This window comes from Ursus maritimus, unplaced genomic scaffold (genome assembly GCF_017311325.1).
Source record: "Ursus maritimus isolate PB19 unplaced genomic scaffold, ASM1731132v1 scaffold_22, whole genome shotgun sequence".
NCBI lineage: Eukaryota > Metazoa > Chordata > Mammalia > Carnivora > Ursidae > Ursus > Ursus maritimus.
This window is the reverse complement of record NW_024424675.1, coordinates 23,260,191-23,273,646: the sequence shown is the minus strand read 5'-3', so window position 1 is coordinate 23,273,646 and position 13,456 is coordinate 23,260,191. Positions and strand designations below refer to the sequence as shown.

Genomic DNA, 13,456 nt, shown 5'->3' with positions numbered 1-13,456 from the left:
AACACTATCCCTAACTCCTCTCAACTTGAAAGTGTATAGTCAGTCACTCCTCACAACCCCAGTGCAGCTTTTACTGCCCACAGGTCCTGTCCCCATGTTTTAATAAAACCACCTTTTTGCACTGAAGACATCTCAAGAATTCTTTCTTGACTGTTCGCTCTTGAACCCCAACATTTTCCACATCAATTGCTACACATATTCCCGTCTGCTGATATAATTAGTTTTTTTAAAAAAAGTAATTATTTTGAGTATGTAAGTTATTCTATCCTTTATTCTTGTCCCCGTGAAGCATGCTGAGATATGAACCAACTAATGGGTCTAGTGGTAACAAAGGGTTGTTGGGATGAGTTTTAAGGATCTTGGAGGAGAAACTCCAGGAACTGGGAAGTAGACTTATGAGAAGGGGGCTCCTGTTGGCTGGTGCAGTATTCTGAGGAATAAAGCTAATTTTGGAGCATTAAAAAAACAAAACCCAACAACTTGTAAACTGAGACCAACTTTCCCTGATTTGGTGAAAAAACCATTGCTGGGTGATGCTTAGGGGAATAGGAAGCAAATAGGAGAAAAAAGTTTTCTTTTCTCCTCCTTCAGTCTTGCAATTTCCCTCTAGTAAAGGATCCTAACAAGGAGTAGGCCAGTAAAGAAGGTAGGTGGTTTTCAGAGACCAACACCCAGCGCTTCAAAACAGAGAAAGATAGATTTGTAACCAAGAGATAAAAGCTTAATAACAACACAATTTATTTAAAAGAATAAGTGATGTAATGTATGCATGCACAGAAGAGTGCCAGGCATGAATCAAGGTAGTGATAAGGAAGAAAAAGAGGGGGAGAAGCAGGTAGGGAGTAGAGTGGAGTGGTCATGCAAAGTTAATTGCTAATGACTTGAGGGACATGAACATTGAATAAAGGGCTCACTGATGTTGGCCATGAAGGAAGTGATAGATGACCTAAAGTTAGTTATTTTGAGTTGGGTGGATAAGCCAGATTCTCCAAAATTGAGCACTGGACACTAAAGGTGAGGAAGTAGAAACAGTGGATAGCAGTATCTCTCTTGAGAAATTTGGTGATAGAGGAAAGAAAAATGGGATTATCAGGGCTGAGATAAGTTTTCTTCCATAAACCACAGCTTTGTAGGTTGCCTGAGGGACTTATTGGATGAGACCAAAACTCTCACTTCGCAGTGAGGAGATTGTGGCCCAAGCTACCCAAGGTCACAGAATCAGTCAGAAAACACCTCAGAAAAGACAGGATGACTTGTTCCTTAGTTTTTTGGAAACTCCCGGCCAGAGTGTTGAGGTATTTCTTAGATAAAGGCTAAATTAACCTAGGAATCCTCCCCCACTCTGCAAACTTTTGTCATCATGGTCAGACCCACTGCCATCTCTAGCTATCTTTGCCCCTGCCCCACATGGCACTATAGAGGCAGGACAGCCCACTGTTCAGAGCTGCAAAAATTAAGTTTATTGTGAAAAGATTACAGGGAATCAGCACATGGCTTCTGGTGTGGAGTTACAGGGAAATAGCTTCCATACCCAGAGAAGTAGGAGGTCCTTGGAGTCCAGGGTGGGTAAAGAAATTCCAGGCGGTAGCTGAATAATCAACATGAGTGTCTGTATAGGTGATGGTCTGCAGTGTGGACAACATTCCAAGGAGGAGATCAGCAAGTGGGACCTGATTCTGTGTGAGATAATAAAGATACTAGTCAACTTCGTACTCCTTTATAACGAGGGTGTAATCCAGAGCTGAAAGCCTCTTCCTCTCTGCTAACTCACGTCCCTTGTACTGCTGTCCACTATCCCTGGTGCTGAACCATAGTGCAGTCTCAGCACCCATCCCCTGCCTATCTCTGGATAAAAAATTCTGTTCCCTGTACCGTTTCTCATCAACTAATGGATCTTCCTTCTCACCTTGACTTACTTCATGACACAGGATGTAAAATACTGCCAGATGTCCTGTTTGATCAAAAGGCATTTCTTACTTTTAATATGGACAACACAGTCACATTTACAAAATAGTTTAGTTGAACCAAATATGTCTGTGGACTGAATAGGACATGGGGGCACAGTTTGGAGCTGCTGTGATAGATGGCAGCCTGGATGTATTGGTGGGTATGAGATGAGATGCTCCAGGCTTTTCAAAGTGCTGCAACTGGCAGCACCTTAGTTAGAACTACATTGTCCAGTATGGCAGCCACTCGCCAAACGTGGATGTGGAGCAATTGCAGCTAGTCCAAATTGAAATGTCCTATAAGTATGAAATACATGCTAGATATCAAAGACTTAGCACAAGAAATAGAATGTAAAATATTTCATTAATAATTTTATATTGATTAAATGTTGACATAATATTTGGATATATTTGACAAATGAAATATATTGCTAAATGTAATGTTTCCTTTTCCTTTTAAAAATTTCATCACTAAAAATTCTAAGTTACATGTGTGTTTTTTGTTATATTTCTTTTTTTTTTTTTTTAAAGATTTTATTTATTTATTTGACAGAGATAGAGACAGCTAGCGAGAGAGGGAACACAAGCAGGGGGAGTGGGAGAGGAAGAGGCAGGCTCATAGCGGAGGAGCCTGATGTGGGGCTCGATCCCATAACGCTGGGATCACGCCCTGAGCTGAAGGCAGACGCCTAACCGCTGTGCCACCCAGGCGCCCCTTTTGTTATATTTCTATTGGATAACACTCGTTTAGAATCTTACATAACTAAGCTATCAACCCAAAGACAAATTCAATTATAGTGTTGGCCATTTAATTTCTTATGTTCCTTTTCATGGACTGCACCTTCTTCTTGGTGGCTCAACCCATCACATGAACCCTTGTTCTCAGAAAACGTGTATAGTTCACTACAGACTTGTCCTTACCACTCATGCCTCCATCCTCTATGACTCCTATGACCAGTCACCTAGAGCTTCTGCCCACTGTTCAGAGCATCAGGTCTTTTCTACTCCCGTGTATTTGCACATCATGTATCCTCTGCTTTTAATGTTTCTTTCCCACCATAAAAAAAAAACTCTTAATCATTCTTCAACATCCAGTTTAAATCCTATGTCCTCTTGAAGCCCTCGTGGAAGTCCCCAGGCAGTGCTGCTGGATCTTGCCTCTCTACTTTCACAGATTCCCAACCAGCACACTTCATTGCATATAAAATTGCCTATTTATTTGTCTTATCCTTTACTAGGCTGGGGACTCTTAGGGCTGTCTGATTTTTGTAATGCTGGCACCTGGGGTACAACGGGGAATAAGAAAAAGTCCTTGCTTGCATGAAATACACATTCTAGTAGTGGAGACAGAAAAGAAACAGTATAGTAAAAAGTCAGATCATAATGAATTTTACGAAGAAAAATAAGGAGGGAAGAGAGTGGCAGATATGCTTTTTTTGGGAGACCTGAGATGGTGACACTTGAGCGAGTGTATTCAACATAGAATAGTTGCAAATAAATACATGATACGTGAATAAAACTCTTTTCACAGAACGATGCCTCCTATAACCGAGCCCCTCCCACATCCCAGTCACATTGCTCTCCTTTCTTGCTTCCAGAAGGAAAACTCATTCCTGCTTCAGGGCTTTTGCACGTGCTCATCCTCCTGTCTGTGATGTTTTTCCCCTCGGTCTTGGCACAACTCCTGTGTTACTGTTCATGGCTCAGCCGAAAGATCTCACAGAGACTTCTGCCTGACTCTACTCTCTTAATTTGATGCCTTCCTCCCTGCCCCCACCCATCACTCTCTCACACCCTACTTTGTTTCCTTTATAGTACCCACCATTCTCTGGAATTTAGTTGACCGTGCATTTATTTCCTAGCCCATGTCAGTACACCCAACTAGGATAGAAACTCCGGGAGAGCAGAGTCTTGTGTTGTTCATGGTCATATCCCTAGCAGTTAGCACATAGTAGAAGCTTACTTGAAATTTTAGGAATGACCCTAAAGGCCAAGTGCCATCACTAAGAAATGGAAATATGCTCTGATCTCTCACCGGATTGGTGCAAATGTGGCTCCTTTAAAACTGTGGGGATATTTGGATGGAGGCTCCGTACCCGCCCTGTTGCAGCAGCAGACCTAGAAGGCAAAACAGATACCTTAGACAGTGGGAATAAAGGAGGATCAGAGAGGCCAAAGGAGTTTTCTCCTCCTCCAGATGGGGGCAGAGCAGGGTCAGGGAATGAGCCAAACACTTGGGGACATGAGGTTGGGGCTGGAGGCTCTGCTAAGTTGCTGGCATCTCTGATCACTTCACTGACGGTTCTGGGCCTTGGTTTCCTCATCTATAAATTGGGAGCAACGGGTCCCTCCCAAGCTAGTAACTAAAGAGCTATACATCGAAACAAGACCGTGAAGGAAGTTGGCATTACAGCAGCTGGTCCCTATTTGCCTGGCCGCATCTCCAGAATGGTGGCCCAGTATCAGCGAAGTGAGGCTATTGGACAAGCTGCCCCACGCACATTTACTTTGTGTGAGTCTGGGAGCCACACTTTGGGAGCTTTAAGACTCATTCTGATTAATTGCCTTAAGCTTCCTACTTCATAAATAGTGAGCTCCCTGTCAGTGGAGGTATGTGAGCAGAGGCCAGAAAACTGCTTGCTGGGAGAGATATTTAAAGGAACTTTAGAAACTCCAGCAGCTAGCACTTGGTAGGACTAATGAATCTTCAGTGAACAAAGGAAGAGTCCTTTCAGCCCAGAAATTCTGTTGGTTTTCAGATTCTCACTGGGGGCCTCAGCTGCCTGCTTTGGCTTCTGGCAGACCTGGAAACTTTGGGTGCTTGGAAGTAGACACTACTAGAAGGAGGCAATCTTTGGGCTGAAACCAGGCCAATATTCTGCTCATTATGCAACATCATCCAATCTAGAAGGGTAAAGGAGAAATCAGGCAGCTTTTTTCCCCCAGAAAAGCTCCCATTTATATCTCAGCTTCTCTAGGCTTTGGGGCCAGAATGGAATTGAAACCAGCACATGTTTGGCTAGTGGCAGAGGTTCAGTGGCCAGTACAGGCAGAGTGTTTAACCCTGGCCGTGGGGCCGGGGCTGGCTCAGTAAGCCCGCTGAGTTTATGAGGACCATCAGTGGCAGGAACCGTTCTGCCTCACTGAGGACGGGTTGTTTCCTCTAGGAGAAGCGTCAGGGAGAGGAGATGTAAAGGGCGAGGGAGCAGTCTGAGCTTTCTGCCGGGGTGTTCCTCTGTCTTCTCACCACCAGCACTTACTAATCAGTTCGTTAGTCACTTGCGGATTCAGGTTGTGAAGAAACGAATTAATGAAGGGACAGGTCTGAAAGACAAGAAGGTATGCAAGAGTCAGGAGGAGGGCTCCACCAGTGGAGGCTGTGAATATTCAGGGGGCAATCAGGGCAAGTTCTCCTTCTAAGCCAATCTATCCTAGGGAACAATCAAGTAGGGGGGTTGGGGGGACAGACTGCCCTGGGGTCCCATGTTAGCTGAGCTATTTGGCAGCTCTGTGACTTAGGTAAGTCATTGGCCATCTCTGGAACTTTTTCTTAAATCTGGAAACAGATAATACTCGTTATTTAGAATACGAGATTGTTTGGAGGATAAGAAAATTCATGTAAGACCCTTAGCACAGTGCCTGTGTGCTTAATGAATATTAGCTGTTCGTTTTATGATTACTTATACTTATTTTACAGATAAGGAAACTGAGTCTCGGAGAGGCTTATCAACTTTCTCCAGTCACACAGACCCTGATTTTGACTTGAAGAATTTAGTATCTGTAAAGCATTTTATCAGTGCTGGTTGCAGAATGGGAACTTGATAAACGCCGCTTCCTCTCTCCCTAACTGTCCTTCCTGGAAGATGTCCTTCCAGTTTATATATATATATATTATATATATATATATATATTTATTTATTTATTTAAAGATTTTATTTAATTATTAGAGAGAGAGAATGAGCTGTGGGAAGGGGCAGAGGGAGAGGGAGAAGCAGGTTCCCCTCTGAGCAGAGAGCCCGATAAGGGGCTCAATCCCAGGGCCCTGAGCTCATGACCTGAGCCAAAGGCAGCCGCTTAGCCAACTGAGCCCCCAGGCGCCCTGATGTCCTTCCAGTTTATTAAGAAGATGTAGTCCACCAAGCTCTGGGTCTCAGACTAAAACACTGAAATACTCTGGGTTTGTATACTTACTTTTGCTCCCAAATTATGGATTATTAGGTCTCCCAGGACTCTCTCTACGTTTTCCACAATAAGTTTTTTCACTGGGGTGACACTAAATGAAGAATGAAAGTAGAACAGATTAAATTCTCCCAAACTCTCCTTTCTTTACATCACTTATGTGCTCAGTTGACCCCACGTTATTTAAAGTCTCCTTGTTTCCACGGCATTCCGTGACCCCAGCCTTGCCCTTCTGCTCCAACCTACCTCTTGCGCTCCTTAAAATTAATCTTCCAGTTGAAATCACCCTGCCCTCATCGTTGTTCCCCATGACCCCCCCCCCCATCTCCTTGCCTATTTTGTTCCTCTCTTGGAATGCCTTCTTCAGCTTCTACTACCCTTTTAGGTCCTGATCACTCTCTCTCACTTTCCTATTCCTCTCATTATCTAATGCTCCGATAGAATTTTTCTCCTTAGTCCTATGGTCGTGTCTTCATGGAAGGGGTAGTGTAATGTCATTCTTCGGTTGGGGGAGAGGAGAAAGAAGCTTGGGGGGGTAGCAGTGTAAATGTGTCTTCAGAAAGGATAGATCTCATTTTCAGGCAGTGTTTGCTTTACATATAAACCAGCTGATCTACCCCTTCCCCCCTGGGGACTCAGATTTCCCTCAAAGGAAAGACTAGTTTTCTTTAACAAATCAAAAGACACGGAGCCACACTGACAGAATTTCCCCTGAGGGAAATGGCTGTGAGTCAAGGGTGTCATTGTCTGGAACAGGACAGGAGGACATTACCAGAGGTGTTAAGAGCTCAGAAAGGATTCCACCCTCAGATCTTTCTTGATAAGAGTGAGCAACTGGGAGATGAATCAGAATAAAGAATTCACGAATGAAAAAGACCCGATGTACAATAGGTTGGTGATGACTATTGGATTCAGTTGATCATGGGCATGAGCCTAACTTTTTAAAAAATCTTATAAAAGAAGTCTGTAAAAAAGAGATTATAAATTTAGAAGATAACACTTCATAAAATGTCAAACCTCTGAAAAGTTACTCTGAAGAGGAGGTGTCACGGACCAATAAACAAATGGTGAAATCCTTGCTCTCCTGGTAGTCAAGACAATGGCACCCATGCGATTTTCTGCTGAAACTCCCTACTGAAGAGGGAAGTTGTAAAAATGAGAATAATTGGTCCAGATTGGCTATGGGGTGAAGTTTGACCAATGCCAGTCAGGAACACCTCACTTCAGTTCTGTTGGCGAGGTATTTGGTAAGGGATTTGGAATGCCTTAAAACTATTACATACCTTCAAGTTTAAAGGTCATAAAACTGTTTATACTCTTCCAGTAATCTTAGGAATCTATAATTTCCTGCACCAAAAGTTTCAGGATTATTTACAATAGCAAAAAATTCAGAAATACCCTAAATGTCAGCCAGTAATCTAGTAAGCCTGCTTTGTTTGTCCTCGGTACCATTCAGGGAATCTCTTTTCATGTCAGTGAAAATATTATTTTCATAATAAACAAAAATTCTAAATGACATGAAGTTCTTTTTGTAAGACACACATCCCCAAATGCACAAAAGGCTCATTGGAGAAGGGATTGTTTTGCTGGTGACATCTTTCACGTGAAGCCTCCTTGGGGCAACCTCATAACCACTTGGATGCAGAGAGAGAGAAACATGGAGAACTTACAGATTTTCAGATTGGATCCGTACAGTGTCAGGTGCAATCCTGCAATGCCCAAAGGCAAGTTGGTGTTTGCCGCCTGCACCCTTCTCCAAATAAAGCTGGACTCTCATATCTGTCTGTACATAGAATATGCAGGGATTGAGAGCCGGAAACCTGTGGGAGGAAAGAATGAAGGCTGGTGGGAGAGAGCCTCAGGACTTACTTTCCTCCCATTTGTTTCCAGAATGAGGGTTCCCCCCTGTTTGCGCAGGTCCCTCAAAATCACCCTGTGGAGTTCATTTCCTCATTTTTCAAAAGAGGTGATTGGAGAGAACAGGGATGGCATTCTCCAAGTCGTGCATCCAGCCAGTGGCGAAGCCGGGTGGGTCTGTGTTCAGGGTGTATAACTGATACCTGCTCTCTCTGGCTCGAGGGACAGTTAGAAAGGAAACGGTTGATTTCTAAGTATAGCATCCTATCAAAACTGAGAAACTGTGACTTTGAAAAATACTCTTCTGCAGGTCACACACTCCACGGCCTCCAGAGCCAGGCTTGAGCTGGAAATGAATAAGGGAGACCAGGGACTGGTTTCACAGAGAGGGGTGACAGCTGGGATGAACGGAAGAATGCCTGTTCTCCCCGAAGACACACCGTGCAGACCAAACAAAACACACCTGTGCACAATCTCTGGGCAATGGTGCCAAGGGGCATTGGGGTCTAGAGCAGATTCTGTGGGTTGTCTTACGTTGTATTCAGCCAGAGCTGAGTGAGCTCAGAAGTCCAAATAAATGAAGGCGGGGCAGTCTGGGTAAAGCAGAGAAAGGAAACTGGCTCAACCTGCCCTGCTTTCCCTAGAGAGGCCCCAGCTTGGAAGCATTCAGGTATTCCACATGCTCTGATCCTACCCGTAGAGAGTGGCCCAGGCCCGGGGAGGGAGGGTGTTTTGCCCCAACCACACGAGACTTCCACTGGACACCCTTTAGTTATGGCTGCTTCCCACACCCACACATCTGGGCAAACGTGGATGAAACTGTACAAGCAACTTGCAGCGTCTACTTACTTTGTTTGTATGGAAAATGCCAATGGTATCCGCAAATCGACCCCCTTGAAGTTAGGCGAGTTCTCAAGGGAGACCTGAAGTAGTCGAAAGTCTTTCACCTGCACCCTGGGTGAAAAAACAGCACAACAGGGAAGGTTGTGACTCTAGCCACAGGTGGACCCTACTGTATGCAGAAGCAGGTCCCCTGCAGAGCAGAAGCTGAACGTAGGCAAAGATGGTTGCCGACTCATTAATCATGTAATTTATCGCATAGCTGTTGTGCTCCGGGAATACAGCCCTGAGCAAACAGAAGCTCTTCCTTAATGCATCACGGAATGGTCATGTCTAGTGCTTTGGCCAGCACCAAGCAGGCTGGAATAAGTGAGTGAATAAATAATAAGTAGAAGATGGAAAGCTCTAGACAGCTCCTGCTTGGGCAGAGCGTATATGTGTACAAAAGTCAATGCAGTAAGTGAATCATACAGAATGTGTCAGGTGATGGGTGTGGTGACGAAAAGGCCTGGCAGGGTTAGGTGAAGAGGCAGGGTTAGGTGAAGAGGGTGACACTGCGAGGAGCGATATTTCCGAGTGTCTGGGAAGGCTTCTCACCACAGGGAACACTGGAGCAGGGTCATGAATGAAGTTACGGTGCAGGTATGAGGATAGCCAGGGGAAGAAAGGGCCAGGCAGAAGACAGGAAGTGCATAGGCCCTGAGACTGAAACGGCAGTGGGCTCAGTGTGGCAGGTGGGGAGAGGGGAGAGGAGAGGGCAGTCAGGGCCAGGTCACAGGGGGCCCTGTGGGCCAGTGATAAGACCTTTGGGTTTGGTTCTGAGAGCAACTAGAAGACATTACAGGGTTTGCGCAAGGGAGTTACAGTGTCTGGCTGACTTCTTGGAAAGACGCTTCTGGATATGGGTGGAACAGAATAGAGGGGGAAGGGGCTTGCCGTGGAAGCAAGGGGACCTGGGAGCATAAGTCAGAGGGAGATGATGGTGTTTCAGACCAAAGGAGGTGGAGAAAATGGTTTTAAAGGTATTAGTGATGGGGTGTGTGGACAGGCTGCATGGGGCTGTGAGTGAAGAGAGGGGCATTGGACGATGTCAGGATTTTCGTTTAGAGCGACTGGGTGGGTGGAGTTTCATTAGCTAAGACGGGCCTGGCTGGGGGAGGAGCAGACTGGGACGGGGGTGGGAGTCGGCCGCTCTGTTGAAGGTACTAAGAAGAGGGACCTGGGTCTTCTAGGCTCTGCTGGTCAGATGGCATCGATTTTTGTGATTGTCACATCGTTACTGCAGGGGTTGTTGTAGCTGGTACTGCTGATGGGCTTACTGAGGACAGGGAGCTGTGTAAGCCCGTTATGTGTATTTTTTATTTCACTTAATATTTACAACAGTCCTATGGGGTCAGATGCTAGAGTTCCCATGTAACAGCAGCAGGAGTTGAGTCTCAGAGGGGGGAAGAGACTGGGGGTGAGCAGCCATTCTCTTACCCGTCAGAGAGACTGAACCCCAGTCTTCAGCATCTCCCTGGCTTCTGCCTCTGTCCCCAGTGGGGATTTCTCTCTGCCAGTGGGTCTTAGTCCATCAGAGTGGGAAGGGCTGTTAGTTGAGGAAAGGGCCTCTGTAGAATCAAGAAAATGCCAGGAAGGTGCTCACAAAACAACAACCCAGGACAGTCTGGACATGGGGTTTCTGCTCAGAGACCACTCACATTAAATTGGCATCTTGGTTGGTGAGCAGGCCGCCCAGGATGTTCTGGTTGCCTCCTGCAACGCTGAAGACACTCTGCAGTGACCCCTGGAAGTCAATTGTCTGCAGGGCGGAAAGAACGTTCGTACCAAGGAGTCCTTGTGTCAAACCTGAAAAACAAATCCGCCCCCCGACCCCACCATTAGACATTTAGATGCCGCAGCTTCTCAGATGCAGCCTTGACTCTGAGCATGTCCCACATGTGGACCCTACTTCTCATTCGCCTAGTTTTCCTGGCCTGCTTGCTTCTGGGCCGCATTCCAGGCACGATCATTCAGCAAATATCTGTAGAGGCCGACTATGTGCCAGGGCCATGCCAGCCTGCCTCGGTGAGAACAGGCAGCACTCCCGGCCCTCGGGGAGCTGGCGTTCTGGTGGGGATGAGGGAGGAGAGATGAGAGAGTAGTGAATAAAGGGACATGCGCGAGTCAAGTGCAGATATGTGCTGTGAAGGGGCTGGTTTCGAAATACTCCACAACCAGGTGTGCGTGGGCACCAGCCAATCAGGACATCCGCCAGAGCTCCGTGGTCCTGCAGCCCCTGGGCAGTGCCACGTGTTGACTCAGTAGGTTTTGGTTGGTGAGGAGGCTGGAGTCCTGGGGCTGAAGGTGGGGTGGTTAGGGTGATGAGGGGTGTCATCTGGGGCATCTCTGAGCAGGGGCTACTTCCCAAGGAGTTTAGAAAAACATTTCAGTATTTTAACCACCACAGCCAGACTATGCATTCTGCTGAAGCTATTTCTGTCATGAGGGAAAAGTAAAAGGCAGAATGAGGAATTGAGAGTATTGGGTGAAGGCAGTAATTCATGCAAGGATATCAAGGAATGTCTTCTGCAAATGCAACATTTTAGCAGAGACTTAAAAGAAGGGAGGGAGCCATGTAGATAGTTAGCGGAACAGTGTTCCGGGCAGAGGGAACAGCAGCGCTAAGGTCCTGGGGTGGGCTCAATGTGTTGAGGAGACTACTGTGGCAGGAGGGGAGCCAGTGAATGCGGGGTGGTACGAGAGGTGAGCAGGGGCCAGTCGAGGTGGGGCTGGGCCTTTTGATGGTGGGTTTTAATAGAGAGACCAGGGCAAGGAGACAGGAAAGAGGGGAATCTTGGGAGACCAGTATTAAACACAGTAATGTAGTGATGATCAGAACAGCTAACGATTAATCATATTATTAACTGTGTCCCAGGCACAATGCTAATTAGAACTTAACCCACATCGGCTCACGGTCTAGACTTTCAGGAGAGGCCTATGGTCCTGACAAGGCCAGGGGTGACCCAAGGCAGGGCAGTCTCACCATTGGTGATCTGGGAAGAAACTCGGGACAGGACCTCTTGAGCAGAGGCTGAGGCAAGCAGTCCACAGAGGAGGACGAAGAGGCCGGAGAGCTTTAGCATCTTGGGTCAGGTACCTGTGGGGGAGCAGGCAGAGAGGGTCAGCTGTGGGGTCATTCTCTGAGAGGGTCTCCCCAGAGCTTGGGTCTACGGTGGCTACAGAACTCATGTGGACGTATTTTACAGGTGGGGCCAGTGAGTTTCAGAGAGGAGACATGCTTTTTTCTTCACAGTGTAGAGCAAGAAATGAAGAGTCCAAGAGATGAAGTCACCTGCCCCAGGCCGCACAACCTGTATTAGGCCCAAGGGCGCTGGACATAAAAGCTTTCCCTGCAGGGCTACAGTCTTCCCCGGTAGAGCTGCTCACTAGCCCCCGTGAGAGGCTGTGCGTGTTACAGTTACGGTAACAGTCTCCTAAGCCCTCCACCTCTTACCAGGCGTGGGATTGTGGGATTTAGGGCAAGTTGCTTCACCACATGGCATTGGGGGGAGGACATATTATCCTCATCTTACAGGAGGCATTGGTAGTGATGTGCACTGGCTTCAGAGACAGACAGGCCGGGGATGGAATCCCAGCTCTGCCACCTACTTGCTGGGTAATCTGGGCAGTGCAGAGTCTCAGAGGTTCAGTTTCCTCATCTGGAAAATGTGGATGATACGCACACACACCTCCCTCTCAGCCTTATTATAAGTACCGAGCGCAGCACTCTACACGCTGGAAGTGCTCTATAAATGGTTGTCATCATGCTGAAGAGTTTTATGATTATGAGGATTCTCATTTGGTGACTCCGAGTACTTATCTTCCTGAGTTGGTGGCAAACAATAGGCTCAGTGGCATGGACGTGTCCCTCAAGCCAAGGGACAAGGGCTGGTCAGTTTGCAGTGCTCCTCAGTTGGAACCCTCTGCTTATCTGGCATCTCCCTGGGCTGGTATAGGTCCTCAGGACCTTGACACTTACCTCATACTCCATCATGGGTCAAAGACATTCATGCACATGTCGGTGGGACTTTCAGGGCCTTCAGCCAAATGATAGTGCAAATGTCCTCTTTTGAGACCTGAGACTAACAGGTAGATGCTGGTAGGGCCCAATCCTCTCTTTAGACACATGACAAATTCAGGGAAGACTCTGAGCCCAGTCCCTGTCACCAATCCCATGTAAAGTGACCCATTTGGTTTAGTATTTTAATTTTGATGATCTGTTTTCAGACAAGTAGATAAATTAGAAAAGATATATACAAAGAAAAAAGTAAATAAAAATCAATTCTCAGAGATTAAATTCTATTGTATCTTCTTTCAGAAGTTTTTCTTTACGTACTCACATGTACACACACACACACGCATGCAAGCATTCATGTAACATTATATAAAAAACAAGATTGCCCTGGCATGCTGCTATAGAATCACTTAAATAACAACACATCATGACATTTGCAGAATCTTCTAACATATGGATTGACCAATGTTTATTTAATCATCTCTTACTTTTGGCCATTTTTGTATTAACATCCCAAACAGCCTTGGGATGAACATACTTGGGCATTTTTCTTGGCTTACTTGCCGTATTATTCCCC

The 13,456-nt window shown here is 46.2% G+C and overlaps 1 protein-coding gene across 1 annotated transcript; it reads right to left on the bottom strand.

The window, feature by feature from the left end:
- Window positions 1–4,005: 4,005 nt before the first annotated feature.
- Window positions 4,006–12,089, bottom strand: LOC103674459 (latherin-like). The gene is made up of 7 exons (XM_008703377.1): window positions 11,848–12,089; window positions 10,523–10,670; window positions 8,832–8,936; window positions 7,796–7,945; window positions 6,138–6,219; window positions 5,207–5,270; window positions 4,006–4,064 (listed from the first exon to the last, which is right to left on the bottom strand). Exons 1-7 carry the CDS (start codon window positions 11,945–11,947, stop codon window positions 4,006–4,008), a joined length of 708 nt encoding a protein of 235 aa, XP_008701599.1. The 5' UTR covers window positions 11,948–12,089.
- Window positions 12,090–13,456: the final 1,367 nt, after the last annotated feature.

Bases quoted from the DNA above. Each gene is read 5' to 3' on its own strand.
- LOC103674459 (XM_008703377.1), bottom strand. From the start codon at position 11,947: ATGCTAAAGCTCTCCGGCCTCTTCGTCCTCCTCTGTGGACTGCTTGCC. The intron at 6,220-7,795 runs GTAAGTTCTCCA...TTCTTCATTTAG, and splicing joins CGGATCCAATCTGAAAATCT to TGTCACCCCAGTGAAAAAAC. The intron at 5,271-6,137 runs GTAAGTATACAA...CTTGTCTTTCAG, and splicing joins TCCATAATTTGGGAGCAAAA to ACCTGTCCCTTCATTAATTC.